At 36.9% G+C, this 14,681-nt stretch overlaps 1 protein-coding gene across 2 annotated transcripts in view; it reads right to left on the bottom strand.

Annotated features, from left to right (window-relative positions):
- The window catches only part of ptch1 (patched 1), a 50,379-nt gene that overhangs the window by 23,348 nt on the left and 12,350 nt on the right, over positions 1–14,681 (bottom strand). For both annotated transcript variants that reach the window (XR_006155448.1, XM_019066176.2), the window contains exons 3-11: positions 10,706–10,895; positions 10,422–10,491; positions 10,216–10,307; positions 6,606–6,804; positions 6,304–6,425; positions 4,843–4,990; positions 3,013–3,144; positions 1,867–2,022; positions 1,685–1,783 (exon numbers count right to left, since the gene is read on the bottom strand). Coding sequence is in view for 1 of the 2 variants with exons in the window: in XM_019066176.2 (XP_018921721.2) it covers positions 1,685–1,783; positions 1,867–2,022; positions 3,013–3,144; positions 4,843–4,990; positions 6,304–6,425; positions 6,606–6,804; positions 10,216–10,307; positions 10,422–10,491; positions 10,706–10,895 (1,208 nt within the window). In the remaining variant the exon portion in view is untranslated. The remainder of the gene's footprint in view (positions 1–1,684; positions 1,784–1,866; positions 2,023–3,012; positions 3,145–4,842; positions 4,991–6,303; positions 6,426–6,605; positions 6,805–10,215; positions 10,308–10,421; positions 10,492–10,705; positions 10,896–14,681) is intronic.

Here is a 14,681-nt window from a genome sequence, read left to right as displayed (position 1 = left end):
AGATGTATCAACGGAAACGTACACACAATCTACTAAAAGAACAGATCATATACACATAAGATTACTGTCGTCTAGTCGAGTCTCGCAAGTAAAACTAACAACTCAAATGCCTGAAATGGTTCGACAGAAACTGATTCAAGATTAACACCTGGCAGGACCACGGTAATGTGATGATATCAGATGGTAATACCACATACTACTACTTTGATATACTAGAAAGGCCAACAGTATGGATAAAATACCAATTAATGAACAAATGACTCTGATCTTTTAATTAATACTTTGTTCAGAAATACTCTGGAGTTACCGGTTTGAACAAGACAAATCCTTTAATGAATGAACTGAGTATCATTTGCAAAAACACAACTCAGTTTTTAACAATTTCCAAAAATCATGTTTTTTTCATTGTGCATTCCAATTAATCTCAATCGAACTGCAGCTGGGTTATTTTGATTAAGTAGAAATAACTAAAGTACAGCTAACTAACACAATAAAACCCAATTAAAACATGATAACATAAAAAACATGATTTTTGATCTGTTTTTGCAAATAAACTTCACACACACACACACACACACACACACACACACACACACACACACACACACACACACACACACACACACATATATTAATGCTGTCAAACGATTAATTGTGATTAATCACATCAAAAATAAAAGTTTTTATTTACATTTGTTTGTACTGTGTATATTTATTATGTATATATAAATACACACACCTTCAGTATATCTTTTGAAAATATTTACATGTATTTACATGTATATAGTTATATTCATATTATTTATATTATAAATATATTTCATATATAAACAAAATTTTTCTGAAATATATACATGCATGTGTGTCTATTTATATATACATAATAAATATACACAGTACACACATATATATTATGTTAATAATATAACTTTTATTTTTACTTTTTATTGCAACTTTTATTTTGGATGCGATTAATTGTTATATACCTTTTTACATAGTTTAATATAGCATATTGTAAAATAATACAAAATAATCATTCAAATTTTATAATAATACTACAAAAATGAATGAAAATATAAAATATTAAAAGCATTCTAATTAAAATATATATATTTATAAAATAATTATATATATATATATATATATATATATATATATATATATATATATATATATATATATATATATATATATATATATTTAACTAGAATGCTTTTAATATATATATATATATATATATATATATATATATATAATCTATTTATATTATGTATTTGTATATATTTGTATTTATATGTTTACATATCTAAAATCAAAACATAACAATGGTAGTACTATGGTACATTTTTTCATCTGTGTTGTTTAGGAGAAACGTCTGGAGTCACACATCATACAGTGGCCCTCAGCAGATCAAAGTATGCCAGTGTTTTTGAAGTTACATCACAGGCCAGGGCAGGTACACACACATTCCTTTATGTAAGTGATAACATAAGGGTACGCATTGATATCCCCCTTCCTCTTGATAACATGCTAGCTCCCTCATTTCTGGACAGACTGCCTTGTCTCGACACTATCTTTGGATGTGTAGTCACTTTTGTGCTTCATAGGGTTTGTGGTGGGAGAAAACGGTTGTTTTTTAGTAGTGTTCCCTGCTTTTCGGGATGTTTGGGATGAGATAACACACCTCAAATGGAATCCTCTTGTTCTGGCCGGTCTCACTGAAAGCGTGAGCCAGGAGAAAGACATCGTCCACCCCTACTCCAAGGGCCAGGAATGGCAACACCTTTAAACACATGAAGAGCATGCTACATGTGAAAGATGTTACACAACCGACAGTGTCCAAGTTTGCTAGTGCGTGTGATGTACCTGTGTGGTAGCGGCGTTAAAGGAGATGCCCAAAAGAGAGCAGAGTCCCAGTCCAGCGGCGACAGAAAGAGTGACCAGCAACACTCCGGCCAGCCCGACCGCCCCCTGAGATTTGGCGCAGTCCCACCGCAGCATGGTCAGACACGCATAGGCAAGCTGCACACAGATAACATAGCTCTAGCGTTAATCTGACATTATCACGTTACCGCAGCGCTGTTCTCATGAGTGCGGTCACGGCACAGCAGGGTCAGGCATGCACTGGCAAGCTGCATGTAACATAACACTGAAGGCCTATACACACCAAGTCAGAATTTTCAGTATCGAAAACAAGATTTTAAAATGAAAAAATTTACAAACTCCTTCGCACAATATATTGTACTCAATGATCAGTCCATTGTCTGATTTTGAGGCTAGGTCAATTTTTGTTACATTTTTTGGTTCTACAAGGCTTTTTTACTTACAGAGGAGAGAGTGACAGAACATTCAAACTCGCAACACTCACATTAGCAGTACAACATGTGCAGAAACCTGCTTGGTCACAGCTTTGACCAGTTGATTTATCGCTCTTAAAGATCACTGTACAATTAGGCTTGTTTCAGCCACATCTGACCCCAACTGGACATATTTCTTGAGGGCATTTACATAAAAAAAAAAACTAGAAGTAGTTGCAACAGAATGAATATAGAGGTCTTAAGATGCATTTTTATAAGATGGAATCATTTTAATCTAATGAAAATAAATTGTGCATGTTTGAAAATGCACTTGTTGTGTACTTAAAATCTTAAAAAGTACACTTTTATTACTATATAGGCTGAAACATTGAAATACACTTTAAAGTACATTTTAAATCATTGTTTAAATAATCTTTTGTCATGCTTTGAAGTACACTTATGCACTGACTAACATACTAAAGCACATGCTAAATATTATTTTAACTGTATGAGTATGAGTTTCTAATCAATGGCTACCATCAACTGTTTAGTTACCAGCATTATTCAAAATGTCTCGGATTCACAAATACTCATGCGAGTCCTTAACAGGTTAAAAAAAGCATTGTATAGTAAATGAACCTGAACAAAAAAAAAAAGGAAGTCTAGATAAAGCAAAAGCTCTTTAGATGGGATTGGAGATGTGGGAGTTAGTTACCATTAGGAGGTAGCCACTGGCGATCCGGATCACACTGACATCAGAGAAGGACTTGAGGATGTCTTCCAAGGTGGTGGTGGTGAATGTGAGAACTTTCTGAGACGAATTTATTGACACGCTCTGCTGGACAACCTGAGGACACACAGGACGGAAGAAAGAAGTAAAAAAAAAATATATTAATTTTGTTTACCTTCAATTCATTTACACCCTTTCTACAATCTTCTCACTGCTCATCTTTTCTTTGTTTTGTGTTTCCCTCAGGCCAATGAAAGTAATTAAATAACGTGGAAATCACGGTCCCACAAATGATTCACCAGCACAATTATCCAAGAAATGAATATCGCAGCCCCACCCCCCTAAAACCACACACACACACACATCCACAAACGCACACATGTTCAGCCCTGCACACACACGCACCAGAAAGAAACCCTATGCCAAGCGGAGGTCAGGGCTGACAAAACAGAGACCAGATGATGTCACACACAAGCCACCAATGGGACGGCAGCTGTGAAAGAGATTGTGCGCTGAGCGGGTTAATGTGTTCCAGACGGTCCTGTCAAACACGCACACACACAGATACCACACACACGCTAAAACACACACACAGACACACAAGTGCTGGGGCCGCCACACCAAGAGGGGTTGGTTTTGCAATGGACACCCACACTAGCAAAAACAGGCTGTGCTGTAATGCTGCCACCTCAGAATAAATGAGCAAATCTGTAATTAAATCACGCTAAAATGATTTCGCTAACACTTGAAAATAAGGTTCAAGTTGTAAACATTAGTTAATGCATTAACTAACAATAAATAATACTATACAACATTTATTAATGTTGCATAATGGTAATTTTTACTAAATACTAAATGTTTACTATGAATATATTGTTGTTCAGTTTTAGTTGTTAATAGTACATTAATTAATGTTTATTTTTACATCCTCAAATATTATATATATATATATATATATATATATATATTATATATATATATATATATATATATATATATATATATATATATATATAAACATAATGCAACATTAATTACTGCTTTAAAAATATTGTTAGTTCATAACACCTATCAACTAATGCATCAACTAATGGTAACAAATTAAACTTTATTAATAAATTATGTAAAAAATTTCATTTCTAAAATTACTATAGTTGATTTGTTAATTCATGTCTATTCCTAATACATTTAATTAAAGTTAATTCATACAACTTGATATTTTATATAAATGCTGCAAAAATGTTGTTCATTAGTGAGTTCATGACACCTCAATGTAAAGGGCTGAATACCCTCCAGAAGAAATATTTTCGATGCAATAACATAACACATCTAATACATGTGAAGGTTTAAGCGCACAGATTTCTACAGTGTCCCATCACAACCTTTCCTGACCTTACAGATGTGCCCCGTTTTTCCCAGTTCACACTTAAGCTGAGCATTTAAAGTATGAAGAAGGGAAAAAAGGGAAGTCTATGCCTTTGAAGGACTGCACTTAAACAGCTGGGTCCTAACCTCAAGAGACACAGCCCCTTTGGAATGTATGCATTAGTTATGACTCAAGATGAATGCCTTCACACTGCATGAGTGCATGTATGTGAGTGTATGTTCCAGGACACACAGCGTTGGGCTGGAGGAATGAATCGGGCCTCCTAAACGGTTCCTAACAAGATCCAGTTTTAAGCAAAGTGAAACCTGATGAAAGAATGAATTACTACAAATACTAGAGCAGAAACAAGCACTGTAAATATCTCTACAGTAGACTGCAGTCTGGACATCCACAGAGCATCATTTCCATCAGATGAGACGTGCATTTACCTCAGTGTATTTCCTCTGCCAGGCCTCTAGTATGGCAGCTGCTTTGTCCTCGTTCCAGTTGATGTGCGATACCACCTCGTAGTCCTTCAAGCGCTCGTACATCTGCTTTGGGGTCATGAGCTGGAACATGGTCTGGAGGGCCTGTGCACTGTGAGGAAGAGTAAAGTAGAGTGAAGGTGAACTGAATATACGGTATAAACTGACCAAGTGTTTCACTGCTGAGTAGATGTGAGGTTGGAATAAGTGTGTGAAAAGAGTATGTCAAAAGTCCCCAGATGGGCCACTATTTCTGCTAGCAATTTTATGACATGGAAATGTGTCCCAAAACTTGCCTACTGCTACAAACTCAAAAGAATCAACTTTTTCTACACACATATACAAAACAAAGTTTTGGCATTTGCAGTTGAAGCTTTAAATATAAATTCTCAGAGAATGCATTTATAACTAAAATATTGAACCATCTGTTATATGTTTTGAATCCCCTGACACTGTAGGCAACAGTCTAAATCATTCAGAATCAGCTTAACTGACCTAAGACTCTTTATTCTGAATCATGAACTGAATCAGCTCATATCCTCAGTGAATCAGTTCGTCTCGAAACAAGCAATAATATACTTTTTGAGAGCAACATAAAAAATGCTAATTTTTTAAGTTATTAAAAGTTTGAGTTTTTTTATTAATATTCTTTTAATTTAACAAATGCTGGAAAAGATGTTATGATGGCTGCTGCAAAAACGAATCCTGCTGCAAACACAGTCTTGACCTTGTCTGTCACTACTTGGGGATAAAAACCTCAAAAAGAACCACTAACATGCTGAAAAACAGCGGCCTGTCACTTTGCTCCACAGACGAGCTAAAACTTCCCCAACTGTAGAGTACAGACTCCCTCAAGTGGACTGTCAACCTACTATTGTTCAATGAACACTTCTTGAAAGAAAAACCCTTGACTTTCTCTTTTCAGAAAACCCCGGTTTTCAGAGTGAAACAATTCCTAGAAATCACAGCGGATGATTCCAGAGCCACTACAGAATATTTTCCGCCACCAGCACTGTTGTGTATGAACATTTTTGGGATGTATGGTAACGTTCTTTCAAAATGAGTATGATGAATTCTGTCCCCTCTCAAGCCTATAGAGGTCTGGGGAAAAATGTTTAGCTCTTGGAGTAAAGGTGTGGACTTTCTTCAGTCTGTGGGAATGAATACTAATATGCAGTTTACTAATGATTACAATCTGCCAAGAGAGAAACAAAAAACAAACCTCACAGTGTGTATGTGTGTCCTTACGAGAGAGGGAAAGACAAAGTGATCATTTATACACTGCCACGTAATGCCCCAAAATTGTCGAACTTCATTTTTTCCTTTCCCTCTCTACTATGGTTTTCACAATAATTTATTCCCTTTACAAGTAAAAAACATTAAGATAAATCCATTCAAGGTTTAAATCCCAAAGCTGTCTCTTACCTCAGAAGTTTGCCGCTGTCGTTCTTCTTGGTCCCACCTACGATAAGCTCCTCCTGCCAGTGCATGTACTTTTTGGAAAGCCCATAGCAGCCACCAGTCAGAACACCAGCCACGTCAAAAGGTAAGAATGTGACAGATGGTAAATCAGAGACACGCACGAGATGCAAAAGAACATTGATTTAATTAGCGAATCTTTATCTGCAGCCTGTGACTTCAAAAACAGATACCCAACACAGAATAACAAATACTCGCAAATGATTTTCAGCTATTGCTCTATGTCATCCCTTGTCTGCTGAACTCACCTGTGTCATGTTCTTGTTGGGAGCTGACAACGGGCAGTCGGGGTCCGCGGGATTTAGACAGGGGCGGTCCATATAGCCATGGTCCACCTCTGCTTTGACCAGCATCTCCTCCCAGCTGTCCACCGGATACTTCAGCATCTTCAGCTCAGCAATGAATCCCATCGGATCAAAGTTGGTCCACTGCATTGGGTCTCTGCCGCTGTGGGGAAAAGCAACTATTTTATTGCAGGATGTTCACACAGGACATGTTATAGCGTTAAAAACAGTCTGATGAAGCTAGGGCTTGGTGATATGACACCATTATCGTATATCGACGATGTCTTCTAAGTATCGCAATGTCGATGTCAACAGTCAGGTAACATAAGATTATCGACATTATCGGAAGAAAATGACAAATGATAGTCATTAATGTTAATCAAAGAACAAAAGAAAAGAAAATCCTTCACTAATCTTGACTGAATCATTTTTGTAACCTCACTTTATATTTTATTTGCCTGTTGTTCAGCGCTAACTGAACAGCGCTAATGGCAACGTGCATCTGCAATTATTTTGGAGATGCATTCCAATATAATTTAGCCTATCCTTATTTAGGGTATAGGACTATTCTGTTTTGATCTGCAGTTTAGGGATGTTTATATTAACTGTTTAACCATTAACCGCAAGTAAGAATTTTGATCGATTAATGCTATCATTAATATTAATAAATGTATTTATTAATTTTTTTTTAAGTTTGCTGCATGAATATTGCTACACATATTCAACATCTACTGTACATCTATGATGTCTATATTAATGTATATATTAAATGTGTGCATTTTCAAGTGTTTGTGCGGCGTGTGGAAGCTGAAAAGGCGCATGCTTATACTGCATGACAGTTAACATGGAGGCGCCGGTGCGATCGCTTGCACTTAAAATACTCCAGACAAGAATAATTAGGCCTGCATTGTTCGCTTCTGTTAAGGGTCTACATTTGTTTGTGTACACTCACAATAACAACTAAACGTTGTGTGCTTTAAAATAATGAAACCAAACAGGATACTATTTCTGCCATCTCGGTCCCTGTAAAATTGAGCAAATCAAAAGTGAACCGAAAATCTGTTGCCTCACAGACACGAGAAATGTATCTATAGAATGCAAAATGTTTTAATAATGAACCAATTCAAACAAATAAAAACTATTAACATACTATCCCCTCAGCACATAGAATGTAAATTTTTTTTAAAAAAATAAACAATTTGTGGATTGAGGTAGGCCTGTTATTTTTTTTTGACGGGAAAAAACTATGCCATTTCTTTAAAGCTTCAGAAGGATTCAGTGCGTTTTCGTTAAATTTCGCCGGGGCGGGGCGTGGTGGAAGTGGGGCTTAGGTAGACGATATTATCAATATTTTTTAAGGCAATTATCGATAAGATATTTTTGACATATCACCCAGCCCTAGATGAAGCACAATGGAACTGAATTGGAAGCACAGTTATGGGTGCATTAACTCCCATAAACTATTGCTAACACAAACACTGAGTACTCTTGCATTGTCCAGAATTTCTTAGGATTGGTCCATTGTTGTAAAATGTTGATCTGCTACAATTCAAATGTTTTTAAAAACTTACCACTGCTGCATGTATGTGTTAAAAAATACAGTAAAACAGTAATATTATAAAATACTATTACAATTTAAAATCATTGTTTTCTATTTTAATATATTTTAAAATGTAATTTATTATTGTGATTTAAAAGATGTGTTTTTTGTTTTTATTAATTTATTCTTCAGTGTCACATGATCCTTCAGAAATCATTCTAATATGCTGATTTGGTGCTCAAGACATCGAGGTTGAAAACAGTTGTGCTGCTTAATATTTCTGTGGAAGTTCAAAAGAACAGCATTTATTTGAAATCAAAATCTTTTGGAACATTCTAAATCTTGTTAATGTCCATTTTGATCAGTTTTTGAAGTCCTTGCAGAATAGGAGTATTAATTTCTTTTAAAAAAATTAAATCTGACTGACCTTAAACTTTTGATCGGTAGTGTATGTTTAACCATGAAGGAGAAGCACAAACTGAGCCCTGCTTATGGGATGTTGGACATGCTTAAAGTGGTTGGGCATAACTACGGGGAGCGGATGAAGGGTGACTGGATGGAATGTCGAAGGCTTAGGGATTGATGGATGCTGCACGTCACAGCGGTGGCAGCACTAATGTAGTTGGGATTGGATTTCAGCCTGCCTCCATAATAACAGCTTTGAGAAAATGGAATCAATCCGCTCATCTGATCTTTATCCCCTCTAATTATACTGCTGTGCCGGGTGATCCTGCTCAGGGCCTGGCATCTCCCCACAACTAACAGCCCAACGCAGCAGTTTTGCAAACCTCCCATACTTCAGTTGGTTTTTTCAGCAGCCTCTTTCTCTTGCTGCGTCTTCACCCGGTCTCCCGTCCCACCCGTACATTTGACTCTATCCTCATACGGCCTTCCTTCGAGTTCACCCGCCCACTTTCCATCATCTGTCCACTTCCACCGCTCCACTAACTGACTCTCTAAGCCGCCCTCTGTCAAACCCGCTCCGCCTTTCCGTCCCTGCACCATCTTCCTCTCATTTCTCCCTCTTTCTTTCATTCTTCCCTTTTTTCTGTATGTGTTTCCTTCTGTTTGCCCCTCTCTCTTTCTCTTCTGGCAGGCCTGCAGCGGTTCAGACCACATTGTATGTGCCTAACCAGGCTTGAGTCATTATTCCAAGTCCCCCAACCAGAACACAGTAAAATCCTTATTTGCCATCCATGATGGAGGGAGAGAGGGAGGGCAGAAAAACTTTTGCAGACTTGGTGGTTGTCTACTGAGTGTAACTGTTTCAAGGAAACATTAGCAGCAGAAGTGGAACAACTGTGTTAGGTTTTGAGCAGTTCATCATCACAACGAAGGCCTTCAGAAAATACCACAGGAGCACCACTTAGCACAATATTTGTTTCATGATTAAGTTAACTTTTTTAAAAAATCAATATGTATTTGTCTAATTTGTGCAAAAATACAAATTATATGATCATTAAACTAAACCAACAGAGAGGTGCAAACACAGAACTTGATTCAATATTTAAACATCCTTCCTGGTCCGAACCCGAGTTCGACTGCTCAATCCTGACATCAATCGAACCTGGGTGCACACCAAAAGTGCTAGTGTGAAAGCACCCTTAATCTTACATGCATATGGCAAGTGGTTTTAGCCGTTTTCTGCTGGTTTCTGTTTAACTCATAGGTGAGTTTCACTGATTATTGAATTTCACCATACACAGAGTAAAAATGACTTAAATCACATTAAACATCTTGCCTGAATATGATTTTTAAATAAATTACCCGTAAAGAGGTAATTTATCAAATAAACACTGTAAAATCCTCTTTTCACCACCTCTCTTGATTGGAAGGAAAAACTTTTTCCTAAAAATTTCTTTTGCTTGTTTATTGGTTTTCAACATGGCTCTATTCACAGGAAGGGCATGTCAGTGAAGCGTTTAGTGTATGAAAATGGCCTTTCTGGCAAATCAACTTGACGTCAAACGCCATATGAGACAGAATCAAACATTACAGGCTCCAAGCAAATACAGAAAGGTGTGTGCAACTTACGAGAGGTAGACCGTTCCTGAATGTAGCTTAGCACCTTCCCAGAAGCAGTCTAGAGGAGTGATGATCAGACATGGGTAAAGTTTCTCTATAATCTAAAAAAAAAAAATGCGCTATTACTATCACAAGCCCTTAGAGGTCATCCTCTGAAGTTTAAAATTTCTACTAAAATGTCGATCTAAAAAGATACTGTAACAATTCTTTCTTACCTGGTCCACAATATTGGTTTCTGTAACAAGTTCTCCTGATTTGTAGCATAAATCTTCCAATTTCCATTTCCTGAAAACACAACAGTAGAAATGAGATGAACTATAATTTTGTGGACTACCATTAAAGCAGAAAACTTAAAAGAAATAGTGACCAGTCACAGGACTTAAAATACACACTTTCCCAAATTTTAACCTATAATTTTGGTTGATAAAAAAGTCCAAGGACATGTTATGCATCAACTGCTCAAAAAGAAACAACTCTTCTGAAGCTGGTGTGCTGTTACCTGTTGTACATGTAAACTTGCACTCGGCTGGCCTTTATGGCAGAGTTGAGGTGCTGCTTGATAGCTTCTACGGTCAGAATGTCAGCACCTTCCTGTCGCGGCGTCTGTATCATGAGCTGAGGATTAAACATGGCCTCCTCTCCGATCTTCTGCCGCGTGTACTTGAGTTCCTGATTCACCCTGCCGCCCACTATGAAACCGAGGAGAAAAATTATGAAGACTTTCAGATGATGCTCCATAACCTTTTAGTACTTTTATTTATAAGCAGATTTAAGAGGTAACGGGAAATAATATGGAGAAAAGAGGGAATAAATGCAGCATTAAACATTGCTTCAAAATCCACAGCTTAAAGGGATAGTTCACCCAAAAATGACAATTCTGTCTTTAATTACCCTCATGTTGCCCCAAACCCGTAAAACCTTCGTTCATCTTCAGGAACACAAATTAAGATATTTTGGATGATTTTTGATGTCTCCTCTGTGTCTCCCTGGCGCCATTTTGGAGAGTATCACATACATAAACAACGTATGCTGTTCTGTGTCAGCAGCATCGTACACAGCTACATTGTTTGAGTAGTTTACGCTTTGATCTGAACATAAACAACATATCCACAGACATACGTTGCATACGTTATTTACATACTGTATGTGATAATTGAGACTAATTGTTGAATAAAGTCGAAGGTCTTACAGGTTTGGTGTGACATGAGGGTGAGTAATTAATGACAGAATTTTTATTTGTAGGTGAACTATCCCTTTAATGTGTTGGAAACTAAGTAAACAGTTTTGTATGGCTCTGTGAGCCTTTTTTATATACACTTTTCCGTCTATGACACCAAACGATCAAACCCTCCACAACTGAATAATAATAAGATAAAATGCAACAAAATGGTACTAACTTCAGAAATAAAAACAATACAATTTTTGTAATAAATTAAAAAAAACCTTAGAATTCAGTTCAATGTTCATAATACAATTAGCTCAATATTTAGACCAATTTGAGGTCAAACATCACTGAATGCAAGTTCATTCAGCAAAACATTCACAAAAGTGATTCAATTTATTAAAAGAATTGACTAATGAGAGTCATTTGTTTGTCAACACAGATGACACTAGTTGTAAAATAAGATTTTTTTTGCATGCAAAGACATTTTCTCTCTATTATTTTGCACTAAACAGTCGTTTTAGCTCATCACATTCAATTCATCAAGCTACAACTCACATGTGGCGAGGAACAATGAGAGTATATTTATTCATTCTTTCACTCATTTATTCACTTTTTAACATAAACAAGCAGTTGAAAAAACCCACAATAAAGAAAGCAGCATGATAAAATGTCACTCAGAATTCTTCAGTGACAAACAGTCATAACTTTCACTGCCGCCACACAGGGTCAAGCACAGTTTCATGATAATCAATCATATCCTCCAGCCTTGATGAAAGGAAACACTAACACATGTACAGGCTCCCATATGTCCTGTTAACTCGACTTCAAAATGCCTTTCAGTACACCCTTTAACACCTGCAGTCTTCTTCTTAACAGCCTTCAAATCCAAGCCTATGAATTATGAGTGTGCGCGCAAGTGCGTCTGCAAGCGCACACATGTGTGTAAGCGCTTGGCTGCTTTATTGCACTCGTGCAGTGGAGTCGTTGTGTGGCACACCTAAGCTCTGCACAGGAACAGCGAGCCCTCACAGCTACAAAAGCAGCCTTTCAAAGCGTCCTGCTGAACACCGTCCAAGCCTGACTCTCAAAGCTGTCAATTCTTCACGCGCTCTCTACCTGACCTCCGAGAATAGAAGACTTCTCCATTTCCAGGATCAAGCACCTTAGAGGAGTGGGCAACACGGTTCACAAGGACTTCACAGTTATTCTGAACCAGGTAATTGTACAGTCGCAGACAGATAATCGGTCAATTCCTCGTAACGTAATCAAGCAAATCATCTACTGGTGTGATGTGTTTTGGATGGCATGTTTCGTGATTCTGAAGCTCCTCTGAGAAGCTGAAGCAGGGAGGAGGGTTCATTCATGGTCAACTATCACACTTTGAAGCACTGAAGGTAAACTCAACCATATTTCACTAAACTATTCTGCCAGAGAAGATATTCTGAAGGAATATACACAGAGGTGAAAGCTTTGCTTGTGATTTACAAGGGACAGTCCTGCTTTTTAACACTTTTCATGAGTTGTTTGAAATCGGCACCAGAAAAAAAAAAAAAAAAAAATGATTACCTTCAAATGTATGTGAAATTAAAATAGAAATAATTTTCTTGTTATGTTTGTTTCATAAATATTTAACCTTTGACAGTGGTTCAACAGAGGCTTGAACAAGGTTTGAGTTTGAGGCACTATTTCTTTCTTGTTTTTTCCATATTGAGGTACATTTTCAGTATATTTCAGAAAGCGTATCACAAAGATTAAAGGGATAGTTTACTCAAAAATGAAAATTATGTCTTTAATTACTCTCCCTCATGTCGTTCCAAACCCGTAAGACCTTTGTTCATCTTTGGAACACAAATTTAGATATTAAAGATGAAATCCGAGAGCTTTCTGACCCTGCATAGACAGTAGTGGAACTACCTTGCGTCGTGGTACTCTAGTGAACATGCGTCAAATACTGACACGGAAAAGAAGAAATTGTTGAATAGTCTTTATTTTTTGTTTATTATTATTTTAATGGTGGTAGCTGCATTGCTGTCTATGCAGGGAAAGAAAAAGCTCTCGGATTTTATCAAAAATATCTTAATTTGTGTTTCGAAGGTGAACGAAGGTCTTACAGGTTTGGTTCGAAATGAGGGTGAGTAATTGATGACAGAATTTTTATTTTTGAGTGAACTATCCCTTTAAACATTATGGTTGTATTTTGATCAGCATTTTTTTGTATTAATTTAGGGGGATAATTAAAGTCTGAGGCCTACATGCAAAACAAACTGTAACGAGATATTTTGAAAATATTCTTCTGTAGAACCCAATGAAAATGGATCGTGTGACCTTGAACTACTTTAAGAGTGCACTCTCTACTTTTGTAGCACATTTACAGTGACATGAACACAGAAAAATGAAGTCAGAATCATATGTTAGTGATTTTCAGTGTTTTTCTAAGAACTTATACTTGCAGGTTTCAAACCCCAAGTCCTCTCCCACCTAGTTGTGTGTGGCAACAAGACTTAGGCTTTTTAAAATTTTTCCACAATCTGAACATATGTGAGAATGGTCTCAATTTCACGCAGTATAAACAAGCATAAAACAACAAAAAATAAAACAAATTCGCATCAATTCATCTTTTTTGACTGTATTTTTTCTTCCCTGAAAACCACTCAAAACTTCAAAAATACAGAAACATCTATCATGTTTGGTAACTAAAGCAAGAAAATGTCTTTTTCTCATTAGCTTACTCCAGCTCTGGGGGGAAGGGCTGTGTAAAACAATCTGTAACAACTTATAAGCTATAATCCAATTTAACAATGGTTTTCAATTCACGAGACAGACATACATTGAATATTTTCAAACGGTTGTAATTGTATTAAAGTTGAAAATAACCATGCTTTTTTTCTCAGGGCAGACCACCCAGCCTGTGAAAAAGGCTGAGAAGGAGGGAAATGTCTAGAAGCATTATGAAAAACCTAAGGATTTCTTTTTACTTGGGCCCAAACGTACATCTGATCTTGTTTTGAGGCTTGTTTATAATATCCCTCATTAATTGCAGCTTCAAGCGAGCCTGAGCTTTACTTCAACATGATTATTGGGACCAGGTTGATTACGTCCCAAACAAGCTTAGCATGTTCCTGATTGTGAGGCCCTGGGAACTCCAACATGTTTTGGAGATGAAACAACCTCAGATGTCAGCTTTTCAATCAGAAAAGTCTCCACTCTGGATTAACATGAACTAGGTCACCTTTACATCATGAATTGTTTCACTGATGTACGTCAAGACCTACAGAGGCAACTGGAAGGAACTATAACAACGAACGTCGCT

The sequence above is a fragment of the Cyprinus carpio genome, chromosome B8, assembly GCF_018340385.1.
Source record: "Cyprinus carpio isolate SPL01 chromosome B8, ASM1834038v1, whole genome shotgun sequence".
NCBI classification, from domain to species: domain Eukaryota; kingdom Metazoa; phylum Chordata; class Actinopteri; order Cypriniformes; family Cyprinidae; genus Cyprinus; species Cyprinus carpio.
This window is presented reverse-complemented; position numbering and strand designations above follow the sequence as displayed.